Here is a 13,603-nt window from a genome sequence, read left to right as displayed (position 1 = left end):
AAACAATAAAATGGAAGAGCTTTTATCATGTAATTAACAGAATTCACAAATGCCCATACCATAAACAATGGTGCTGAAATAATAACAAAGTCATAACTGCTTTCCATTTATTCACTTCCTGGTTGCCAATTTTCAAAGTAAGAGTATAATTTGTTATTTTTAGAATCACTACATTGTGGTTTAATTATTTCCTGTAGTCAAATAACTGTACAACATAAAAATCAATTCATTAAAATTCACATTTTAATTGTAGCTGTGTTATTTGTATTTTGAATGTTGCTCAGTCTTTAGTTTTTCTAAGTTGTGTTTTGCATTCTGTTTTTTGTCTTTTCATCATTTTTTGCCATGGCTTTGTCAGTTTGTTTTCGACTTATGAGTTTGAATGTCCGTTTGGCATCTTTCCGCCTCCCTTTCATATTTTTTTTACTTATCATCTTATATAATGGTTAATCAAAAACAGAAATATTAAAATAAAAAGAGAAATGTTTTTACCATTATTTTCCTCTGGTGCAAAAATCATAGATTAAAAAAAAATAATCCCTAGGAAAATAGGAATTCATATATTACTTTATATAAATAAAAAAATGTCAAAAGTATATATCATGGTAAAATGTAGGATTTAAAGTTGTTTATCTATAAAACTTTCAAACTGCGCAGTTCTAGGGCTAAACCTGTTCTCAAAGTTTTACTTTTAACTTATTTATCAAAAAATCTTCCTCAACCCTAAATTTAAGTGAGTGTATATTTTTCTAATGTTATCTTAATGGCAAAATTTCCAGGAGTTGAGCAAAAGGAAAATAATATTTTCATTCTTGTTTTATTTCTTGGTTCTAACAGCTTGATTTTTGTATACAGCCATGTGAATTCAGGATGCCATGGTTACTTACCAGCAAATAAACAGGAAGTGAGATTGAGATTCCACACCCAGTTATCTCCCCCTAAAACTTTGTACATGTTAGCTGCAACATAACCTGCAATGCCTACAAAAAAGAATATTCTCAACAGTTATTTACTGACTTTAAAATACACAATTTTTTTCTTTGAATATCTGGCATTTTTGTGTTTTATACAGCACTCTTTTTTTAAATTTTGGGATACAGAATTTCATTTTATTGGAAAACCGGAAAGTAAATTATGGATTTTTTTTTCAGTCAGAATATGTGGTGGCTTTTGTATTTTAGTGCTTTTTAATTAAGTAAACTTTATCACTTTGGGGTGTAGCGTAAAAATCAAAGTTGTAGAAAACCCCACAAATCATTCTGATAAAGCAAAATAATAAGAAGTGCATAATATCATTTTGTAAGACAGATTCTGTGAAATCTTGACTTAAATTCATCCATATGTATATAATTAATTGCAAATACATGATTTCTAACCAATTTGTAGGCGTGCTAGTCCGTGTTTTACAATAGGAAACCATACATACAGAATATGTGCATTAATTACTTATGTTTCATCAATGTTCATCAAGTAGTAGTTCCTTGGTTGAGAGATTTGTGAAGAATTTCAAAGTTCAAAACTTTAAAAACTGTTTAAAGCCGAAAGAAAAACATCCCCTGTGTAAAATGTCATTGCCAGTTAAACTACTAAAAAACAAGACTTACCTGATGTAAAAGCATACAGTATAACTCCTGCTGAGTTGATAGATCCATGATGGTGTACGTTAAACATTCCTAATACAGCCATCACCATAATACCGGTTGCTAAGGCTAAAAACTGGCTACCAACCCCTGCAAAAATTATGATAAAATCATTAAGACCATTCTTGTCAAAGCAACTAGCATATAAATGTAGTGATACTTAAATATGGCTGCCAACCAATTTCCTGATATAGTCATTAAATTTCAAACTATTGGCAAACAGGAAGTGGTTGCACGGCAGATGTAAAAATTGCTTACACCCTACAACTCAACATTATCAAGCTCAAGACCAAATATAAAACCATTCCCTTCCATAAAAGACAAGAAAAGCTTGAGGAAAATTTTCCTTGTACAATGAGTGTTCAAAAATTTCAAACTATTGACAAGCAGCCTTTGGCGAGACATGTAAAAAGACTTTTGAATCTGAAAACTTCACTGTGTATAAATTTCCAGCCATTCTATTCTTAGCCCATATGATACCTAAACACACAAGAGTGCACACGCTGAAATGTCTCGCCTTCTTTACTGACCATTGATTTTATGTTGATAGTCCTAAATATAAAGCTTTACTAAAAGTATCACATAAACTTAACATGATCCAAGAAAATGAGGTCAAGGTCAGATATACCAAACCGGAAATACATGTACACCTTACAATCATTCCATACACCAAATATAGTTGACCTATTGCTTATAGTTTCTAAGAAACAGATTTAAACAGGAAAACTGAACATTGACCAATGAACCATGAAAATAAGGTCAAGGTCAGATGAACCATGCCAGACAAACATGTACACCTTACAATCAATCTATGCATTAAATATAGTTGACCTATTGCTTACAGTATCTAAGAAACAAACTTAACCAGGAAATCTTAACATTGACCAATGAACCATGAAAATGAGGTCAAGGTCAGGTGATACTTGCCAGACAGAAATATACACCTCAAAATCATTCCATACAACAAATATAGTTGACCTATTGGTTATAGTTTAAGAAAAACACACCAAATCACAAAAACTAAACACTGAGCAATGAAACCGTGAAAATGAGGCCAAGGTCAAATAAAACCTGCCAGACTGACATGTACATTGTAAAATATTTCCATACACCAAATATAGTTGACCTATTGCATATAGTATTAGAAAAAAGACCAAAACACAAAAACTTAACTTTAAACCACTGAACCATGAACATGAGGTCAAGGTCACATGACACCTGCCAGTTGGACATGTACACCTTACAATCATTCCATACACCAAATATAGAAGACCTATTGCTTATAGTATTTGATATATGGACTTGACCACGAAAACTTAAGCTAGTTCACTGATCCATGAAATGAGGTCGAGGTCAGATGAAAACTGTCTGACAGCATGAGGACCTTGCAAGGTACGCACATATTAAATATAGTTATCCTATTACTCATAATAAGAGAGAAATTAACATTACAAAAAATCTTAACTTTTTTTCAAGTAGTCACTGAACCATGAAAATGAGGTCAAGGACAAAGGACATATAACAGACAGAAACTTCATAACATGAGGCATCTATATACAAAGTATGAAGCATCCAGGTCTTCCACCTTGGAAAATATAAAGCTTTTAAGAAGTTAGCTAACGCCACTGCCACCGCCACCGCCGGATCACTATCCCTATATCGAGCTTTCTGCGACTTACAAACATTTTTACTATGAGTACCCCTTACCAAGTATAGCTGTAAAGAGACTTTTGAAAGAAGGGAATCTGAAAACGTCACTGTGTATAATTTTCCAGCCATTATCTTCCTGATCTATATCATCACTTTCTTCATCATCCACATTGTATCTGGCAAAATCACTTTTTAAAACACGTGTCTGAAATGAAAGAAGACAAATTTTCGATAAAGTTAAAAATCTTCCTTTGAAGTACAGTCTTGGGTCCAAAGTATCTCACCACATGGTAATTTCCCTTATTTATTTCATATAAAAACATTTTTATTTTTAAATATTGTCAAAAACTTTATGTTGGATTTTGATGAAATTTTACCCTTAAACTCATAAATGAGTACAGATTTTTATGGTTGTTATGAAATATTTTTCTGCCATGTTATTATGTTATTACTTAGAAATCATTCGTTATAAATGAACATCGAAATTAAGTGTCATTTTTTCATATACTATTTTCTTTTGTACAGAAATTCATATTTGTTTTGAGAGATTTTCTTTACAAAAGTATAAGTCATCAATATATTTAATAATTATGGAATAAATCTGCAGACACTTTTGTATTTATTGGAAAAAATTTCCTTCGATTCTGACAAGAAATAGCTTAAGGAAAATTTTATTGAAAATATGTTTTCATATGAAATATATCGCAGAATTTTCAAATGGTGAAACCCTTTTCACTTTTGACTGTATAGGGAAAACCTGAATAACACAGATATGGATGATCAAATTTTATTATAAGGAATGATTTTCTTTGTTAAAAAAGAAGAGTTTAACCATTTTATAGTGATAAAAGTGAAACATATATAATGCATTCAATTTGATAGCCTTGTGATCTCAGTAGGTTATCTAGAGCAATCGCAGAGGTTGTGAGTTTAAACGCTGCACATAGTAGATACATTTAACTCCAATTTTAATTGCCAGTTTTCCCCGCCAATTGTTGGTGGTTTCCTCCATGCACTCCTGCTTCCTCCACTAATAAAAATAGGTCTTGATATAGTCAAGAGTGCTCAAAAGTGGCGCTAACACCAACAAGTAAATATCAATCAATCCTAGCCTCAAACATTTCCAACACATACACATTTAATCATGATACAGTCCCCTATATATCTGATATAAACTTTGAATTTATTGAAATACTAAGGATTTTCTACCACAGGAATAGATTAATACCTGCAATTGTTTGCACCTGTCCTAAGTCAGGAATCTAATGTTAAGTAGTTGTCGTTTGTTGATGTGGTTCATAAGTGTTTCTCGTTTCTCGTTTTGTATATAGATTAGACCGTTGGTTTTTCCGTTTGAATGGTTTTACACTAGTAATTTTTGGGGCCCTTTATAGCTTGCTGTTCGGTGTGAGCCAAGGCTCCGTGTTGAAGGCCATACTTTGACCTATAATGGTTTAATTTTATAAATTTTGACTTGGATGGAGAGTTGTCTTTGTGTTTTGTAGACTAAAAGTGTGTCTGGTTTACAATATTTTAATCCTGATATCTATGATGAGTTTACGTACACTTACCAGTATAATTACAACAAAACCAATGAGGAGAAAGACTAGCACCATGGAATTTATAATGGACAACCAGTGAATCTGAAATATATAACGGTGCATCAATTACAAAACAAAATAACATACTGTGGATTCATTATCATTTGTGGGATACAAATTTTCGAGGATTTCGTGGGTATAGGTAAACAACAAATTCAATTGTTAAGGGCATACGATACAGTTTTGATTCCACGGTGAATTTTTGACAAACGTTTGCATACAAGCTATTTTCCACCTAGTTAATTCAAATATGTAATAAAAAATATACCTTCATGTGCTACTTTTAGAATTAAATTGGGTCGAAATTTTAGACATTTACTGGAAATTTCGGTTTCTCTGACATTTCAATCCTTTGAAAAGATATACCTAACATTTTTGTTTCAAAAGATAAACGCAAGCGGATTTTTGTAAAAGCATCCGGAATATCTTCTCCAAATAAGTATGCTTGAATTTTTGTAACAATTCTTTGGAAATTATTCATTTTTATCATATTTTCATGATTTTAGTCAAAGAACGGCAATTTTTGCTGTATATTTATCTAATTCATTAGAAAATGCATCTTTTCCCAATATGTCACAGTTTGATGTCACGAAAATTAACATTTTACATTAGCAACGTCATTACTTCCCCTGTAACTGTATTGTATGCCCTTAAATGAAGTATACATTCTCTAAAGGTTTTTTTATAGACTTCGGCAAATCAACTAAATATAATAATTAAATTTGAGGAGGCAGGAAAGGATTGGCCACATTTAGCAGATGAAAATAACAAGCTGAGCTGTGGTGTATTTAAAATATAGGCTAGGGTTAACGTTTGGCATTAGGAACTGTTAATTTTTGTATATCAATCAATTAAATCACCCACATCTCTTCTTAGTAAATCAGAAATACATATCTGTCAGCAAAATGTTGACCTACCTCCTTATTAGCAAATTAGAAATATACATCTGTCTTACTTGTGTCCTATATAATGTTTTATAAATTCTTTTTTGTAACTACAAAACACAACTTATAGAGATTAAATTTGAACATAAAAATTAATCCTTCCAAAAATTGTTAAGAAGTCTTTAAATATTTCAACAAGTTTCTTTTTAACAACTAGAACAGAGAACACATGTAAAACAACATGATTATTGTTGCACTGTAACACCACTGTCCGGGGTCAGGAGGAAGGTTTGGAGCCAGCAAACATGTTTAACCCTGCCACATTATGTATGTGTCTGTCCCAAGTCAGGAGCCTGTAATTGAGTGGTTGTTGTTTGTTGTTGTATATCATATTTGTTTTTTGTTCATTATTTTGTACATAAATCAGGCCGTTTTCTTGTTTGAATAGTTTTACATTTGTCATTTCAGGGCCTTTTATAGCTTTTATACAGCAACAAACAACAACCACTCAATCACACATTTTCTAATGTTTTGTTTTCCTCGATCCCTGAAAATTGGTATCCACAAAAATAAGTTAATTCACAGTAAATGAAAATACTTGTTCATAGGGCCCAACTTGTACTACATGTATCACATTTTAATGTTTAGTAAACCACAAAATCTGGGTCAAAAGCAGAATTTGACATATATTTCAAAAAGTTCACTGCATAACATGCATAATGCATATGCGAACTAAGTTTCAAGCTGATTTTACCATAACTTCATGATCAACTCCTTGAACTAAATATTTGATCTGATACAGGACATAGAGACACTAAATGATGAAAGAACACACAGAAGGAGGTACAGACCTGATATGCCCCAATAACATAATCAGCTTTCAATCATGAGTAGGACCATGGAATTAATATTTTTTTTAGATAACCAATAAATATATAAACTGTTAACACAGAGAGTAATTTTGATAATGCAACTGTTGAAATTAAAATATCAATACTTTAACATGTAAGTTATGCAAATATTCAAAGTCAATAGACCATGACTAAAGGTACATGGCTAAACAATCTCCATGGAAATGAGATGTGCCAATGCTAATACCACTGCATACCAAATACCATTTCATAAGTCAGTCCCTTTAAACACAAACATTAACTTGTAAACTATGTAAAAGTTTCAAAGTCAATGAACCATGATGAGGGGTGGGGCTATATAATCTCCATGGAAATGAGTCTTGCAAATGCCAATAAATTTGCATACCAAATATTACTGACTAAACATTAGCACTTCCTCATTAACTGACTTATTCACAAACTAATACATGTAAACTAAGCGAAAGTTTCAAAGTCAATAGACCATGACTGAGGGGGAGGAGCCAAATAATTGGCATGGAAATGAGATGTGCCAATGCTGATACAACTGCATACCAAATATCACTGACCTACCACTAGTGGTTCACGATAAACTAGACCTATTCACAAACTAATACATTGTTGACGCCGCCACCGCCAGAAACAGCATACCTATGTTATGCTTTTTGACTCTGTCAAGGCCAGACAAAAATACAAAACAGTGTATGAATTACAATTAAAAAATCTTTAAATGACATAAAGAATAATGATCATCTTGTTTAATCCCCCCGAAGTAAAAGAAGAATTTTGTCTGAGGACACAAATGCCCCCTCTCAGAAAGACAGAAGGACAGAAAGAAGGAAGGACGGAAAGAAGGAAGGATAGAAAGATGGAATGAAAGAATGACAGAAAAATGGAAGGTCAAGGGTAACACTTACAATGGGGGCATAAAAATTCCGAAAAATCAAGAATCTTGTAGGCACTGCGGGGTAAAGACTTCATTCATTTTGCAATGGAAACTACTAATTAAACTTTGTATTAAGCATTTGAAGGAAAAGACATAAAAAGGAGTCCATTATTGTGGTTGGTAAAATAGTCCACTGAACCTGTCATGTGGAGTTGACAATTATAGAGTTCTCTTTCATCACAAGAAATGAAAATAAATTTCTCAGAAAATTGACTACTTTTGTATTCAGTATTTTTTACGAAATATGAAGTTAAATTTGAGGGGGCATAGACAGGGTTGGCCACATTTAGCAGATGAAAAAAACAAGCTGAGCTGTAGTGTATTCATAACATAGGCTAGGGATTGGCATTAGGAACTCTTAACTTTGGTATTTCAATCAATTAAATCACCAACATCTCTTCTTAGTAAATCAGAAATATATATCTGTCAGCAAAATGTTGACCTACCCCCTTATTAGCAAGTTAGAAAAGTACATCTGTCTTACTTGTGTCCTATATAATGTTTTATAACTTCTGTTTTGTAACTTGAAATTGAGAGACAAAAGACACTTATATAGATCTAGATCAAATTTGACCAAAAAATCTATTCCTTATAAAAAGTGTTAACAAGTCCTTAAATATTGTGATAATTTCTTTAATAAATATATAAATATTGCGATAATTTCTTTTTAACAACAACAATTTAGAATAGACCACATGTTAGACAACATGATTATTATATACTCCTTCAACCCATTTAAGATCATAAGTCTGACAGAACACGTGTTAGACAACATGATTATTATATACTCCTTCAACCTATTTAAGATCATAAGTCTGACAGAACACATGTTAGACAACATGATTATTATATACTCCTTCAACCCATTTAAGATCATAAGTCTGACAGAACACGTGTTAGACAACATGATTATTATATACTCCTTCAACCTATTTAAGATCATAAGTCTGACAGAACACATGTTAGACAACATGATTATTATATACTCCTTCAACCCATTTAAGATCATAAGTCTGACAGAACACGTGTTAGACAACATGATTATTATATACTCCTTCAACCCATTTAAGATCATAAGTCTGACAGAACACATGTTAGACAACATGATTATTATATACTCCTTCAACCTATTTAAGATCATAAGTCTGACAGAACACGTGTTAGACAACATGATTATTATATACTCCTTCAACCTATTTAAGATCATAAGTCTGACAGAACACATGTTAGACAACATGATTATTATATACTCCTTCAACCCATTTAAGATCATAAGTCTGACAGAACACGTGTTAGACAACATGATTATTATATACTCCTTCAACCTATTTAAGATCATCAGTCTGACAGAACACGTGTTAGACAACATGATTATTATATACTCCTTCAACCTATTTAAGATCATAAGTATGACAGAACACGTGTTAGACAACATGATTATTATATAATCCTTCAACCTATTTAAGATCATAAGTCTGACAGAACACGTGTTAGACAACATGATTATTATATACTCCTTCAACCTATTTAAGATCATAAGTCTGACAGAACACGTGTTAGACAACATGATTATTATATACTCCTTCAACCTATTTAAGATCATGAGTCTGACAGAACACATGTTAGACAACATGATTATTATATACTCCTTCAACCTATTTAAGATCATAAGTATGACAGAACACGTGTTAGACAACATGATTATTATATACTCCTTCAACCTATTTAAGATCATCAGTCTGACAGAACACGTGTTAGACAACATGATTATTATATACTCCTTCAACCTATTTAAGATCATAAGTATGACAGAACACGTGTTAGACAACATGATTATTATATAATCCTTCAACCTATTTAAGATCATAAGTCTGACAGAACACGTGTTAGACAACATGATTATTATATACTCCTTCAACCTATTTAATAAGATCATAAGTCTGACAGAACACGTGTTAGACAACATGATTATTATATACTCCTTCAACCTATTTAAGATCATGAGTCTGACAGAACACATGTTAGACAACATGATTATTATATACTCCTTCAACCTATTTAAGATCATAAGTCTGACAGAACACATGTTAGACAACATGATTATTATATACTCCTTCAACCTATTTAAGATCATAAGTCTGACAGAACATATGTTAGACAACATGATTATTATATACTCCTTCAACCCATTTAAGATCATAAGTCTGACAGAACACGTGTTAGACAACATGATTATTATATACTCCTTCAACCTATTTAAGATCATAAGTCTGACAGAACACGTGTTAGACAACATGATTATTATATACTCCTTCAACCTATTTAAGATCATAAGTCTGACAGAACACGTGTTAGACAACATGATTATTATATACTCCTTCAACCTATTTAAGATCATAAGTCTGACAGAACACGTGTTAGACAACATGATTATTATATACTCCTTCAACCTATTTAAGATCATAAGTCTGACAGAACACATGTTAGACAACATGATTATTATATACTCCTTCAACCTATTTAAGATCATAAGTCTGACAGAACACGTGTTAGACAACATGATTATTATATACTCCTTCAACCCATTTAAGATCATAAGTCTGACAGAACACATGATAGACAACATGATTATTATATACTCCTTCAACCTATTTAAGATCATAAGTCTGACAGACTCATCAAGTCAAATCAAGAAATTTCATAATTCTTATCTGACAAAAGAGTGGACCAAATATCCGAATTTACCAAAATATAAAAAAAAATTGTAATTTTCAACAGAAAGGTCTTCTAAATATATTTATATCACAAAACTAGAAAAAGAGCATAAAATAGTTGGAACAAGAGAGCACAAGCTGAAATTTCTCGATTGTTTTACTGATCAAGTCTTAAAGATAAAGGTTTTACTACAAGTATTACATAAACGTAACATTTTCAAAATCCATGACATTGAAGTCAAGGTCAGATAAATCCTAAAACAGACATGAACATCTTACAATTACTCCATACACCAAATTTAGTTGACCTATTGCTTATGGCAATTGAAAGAGAGACCAAAACACAAAAACTTAACATTGACCAATGAGCCATAAAAATGGGGTCAATGTCAGATTATACCTGCAAAACAGACATGTACACCTTACAATCATTCCATTCACCAAATATATTTGACCTATTGCTTATAGTACATGAAAAACAGACCAAAACACAAAAAACTTAACATTGACCAATGAACCATGAAAATGAGGTCAAGATCAGATGATTCATGCCAGACTGACATGTATCCCTTACAACCATTCCATACACCACATATAGTTGACCTGCTGCTTGTAGTATCTGAGAAATGGACCTAATCATGTAACATTAACCTTGATCATTGATCCATATAATGAGGTCAAGATCAAGTGAACTCTGTCTGACGGACAAGTAGATATTGGAAGAAAATCATATGCCAAATATAGTTATCCTATTATTCATAATAAGTAAGAAATTCACATGACAAAAAAACTATAATTTTTTTTCCAGCAGTCACTGAGCCAATGAAAATGAGGTCAAGGACAATGTACATATGACAGACAGGAACTTTGTAACATAAGGTATAGGCATACAAAGTATGAAGCATCCAGGTCTTCTACTTTCTGAAATTTGTCAGAACCATGGAATCATGTTTACTTGAGAATATAATTTATCCTCATTCAATGAAAAATTAGTTCTCACTAAAATAAAAGAATCCACAATCCACAAGATTGCACGTGTTGTCATGTAAGCATACCCTACGCACACTATGAATTAATTATTTGTGGGATATCAATGTTCATTGATTTTGTGGGTATAAATTAACCACAAATTTAAAGGTATAACGATGTACGAATTTTTTAAAGGCTAATATGCAAACTTTGGCAAAATCATGAAATCAAATATCTATGAAAAACACTTTTCCTCAATCCATGAAATTGGTACCCATGAAAACAAAAAATTCCACACTAATTCAAAGTATCAACAAACCGGTGTCTGTCAGGTCCCACAAGCTCTCAGACCTTACAATCATCAATGCAAAGCTACTGACTTGATATGAAGTCATTCTGTTCAGTAGTTTTTAGAAAAGTGTTATAAAACTTTTAAAATTCATTCAATATTTCGAAAAATTCAAACTATCTGCTAACAGGATGAAGGTGTCTGAAAGATCCAAAAAGTGCTCACATGTTACAACTGATCACTGCTAAGCTACTGACTTAATACTTATTCATTCTGTTCATTAGTATCTGATAAAAAAGTGTGACAGAAGTATTTTGTTTGACAAACAAAAAGATGAACGGACAAAGACGAAGGGACAAGATGATTGAAATATAACTGCAACTCCTAGAGTGGGAGTATATTAAAATCAAAAGGAACATATACTTATATAAATGAATTGCACTATCTACCTCCAATGTTTTAGGGAAGAAGCTGTTATCTCGTACTCTCTTAGCTCTATCGTCATAAGCCATGCTGAAAAAGAAGTAAAACAAATTATATTCTCCTCATATTTTCAAAATACTGAATCATGATAAATTTGTTAAGAAAAAAATACTTTTCATACATTTTGAAACAATATTTGCTTTATATAAAGTAACAGAAAATCATTATTGTAAAATAATAAAAATGAATAAAAGAAGAATGTGTACAAGACAGATGCCTTCAATTGTAAAATGTAAGGGTCAAAATAGGAAAATAACTTGAAAACCACCCAAATTTGAACTCAAGCTGTGTTTGGTGGTAACAAACATCGTGTACAAGTTTCATAACATTTAAATGATGCAAAATGAGGTTAAAGTGCGGAAACGTCAAATTTAGCAATTTTTCCATTTATAAAGGGACAGAACTGAAGAACGGTGAAAAAGATGCCACCCAAACTCGAAATTGATCTGTGTTTGTTGGTACTAAGCTTTAAATATAGGTTTCATAACATTTAGTTGTGGCAAACTGAAACTAATTTTTCGTAGGTACAGACAGACGTACAGACAGACAAGACGGGACATAGAAATTCCAGTTAATACAGCATGGCTGAATGGGTTTAGAGCCCTTCAATCAGCCTGAAACTGAAATGCATAGATGCCTGTACAATAACATACAAAATATGAAATAAACACAACTGAAATTCAAGGATACTAATAATACTATACACAAAATATCAATGGTCTATCATTGTTCTATTTTTTTTATGAGCTTTTTAAGAAAACTTCAAATTAGGAAAAATAACAATTATACCTTACCTTGCCTTCTGCAGGCTAGGTAAAAAAAATGAATATTCAGAAGCTTAAATTCAATGAACAATGTAATGATAAAATAACATAAAAAATGAACATAAACTCTTCAAATGGCTGTTATGTTATGAATGTAAGGATTGTATTTTAACTGCTTACTTAGGCCAATTAATATAATGTCTGACCCAAAGTCTTTCAAGAAAGACAGAGATTGTCTGCTATTACGCTCAGTATCAAATTGCCATCATCAATGTAGAAATTGGGTGAATCAATTTGTAGATATGGGAAACTCTAGAAGTTTTTATAAGGGGACATAACTGTAGAATGGTAGATGTGACACTTCCCAAATTTGAACTTGATCTGAGTTTTGTGGTAATAAGCATTGTGCATAAGTTTCATTAAATTTGGTTGAGGCAAACTTAAGTAAGAGAACGGAAACAAAAAATTCAGCCATTTTTCCATTTGTAAAGGGGCATAACTCTGGAAAGGTAAAAGTTACGCCACCCAAATTCAAACTTGATCTGTGTTTTGTGGTAATAAGCATTGTGCATAAGTTTCATAACATTTGGTTGAAGCAAATTAAACTTAGAGAATGGAAACCAATTTCTGGACTTACAGACGGAAGGACGGACAGACAGACAAGGGTAAACTCATTGCCCCCTCCAATACGGCGGGGGCATATTTATTTTGTCATGTTATTTTTTTTGGGGCTGAAAAAAAACAAAGAGTGAACATGCTGAAATGTCTCGCTTGTTTTACTTATTATTGAATTT

General features: G+C 32.0%; 1 protein-coding gene across 1 annotated transcript in view; it reads right to left on the bottom strand.

The window, feature by feature from the left end:
• Positions 1-13,603, bottom strand: part of LOC127723645 (transmembrane 9 superfamily member 1-like) — a 79,280-nt gene that overhangs the window by 12,941 nt on the left and 52,736 nt on the right. The window contains exons 7-11 of the mRNA XM_052230367.1: positions 12,012-12,075; positions 4,862-4,933; positions 3,348-3,495; positions 1,605-1,730; positions 888-980 (exon numbers count right to left, since the gene is read on the bottom strand). Of these exons, the coding sequence (XP_052086327.1) occupies positions 888-980; positions 1,605-1,730; positions 3,348-3,495; positions 4,862-4,933; positions 12,012-12,075 (503 nt within the window). The remainder of the gene's footprint in view (positions 1-887; positions 981-1,604; positions 1,731-3,347; positions 3,496-4,861; positions 4,934-12,011; positions 12,076-13,603) is intronic.

The sequence above is a fragment of the Mytilus californianus genome, unplaced genomic scaffold (assembly GCF_021869535.1).
Source record: "Mytilus californianus isolate M0D057914Y unplaced genomic scaffold, xbMytCali1.0.p SCAF_13, whole genome shotgun sequence".
Taxonomy (NCBI): domain Eukaryota; kingdom Metazoa; phylum Mollusca; class Bivalvia; order Mytilida; family Mytilidae; genus Mytilus; species Mytilus californianus.
The sequence above is the reverse complement of the archived record's forward strand: the minus strand, read 5'-3'. Positions and strand labels throughout refer to the sequence as shown.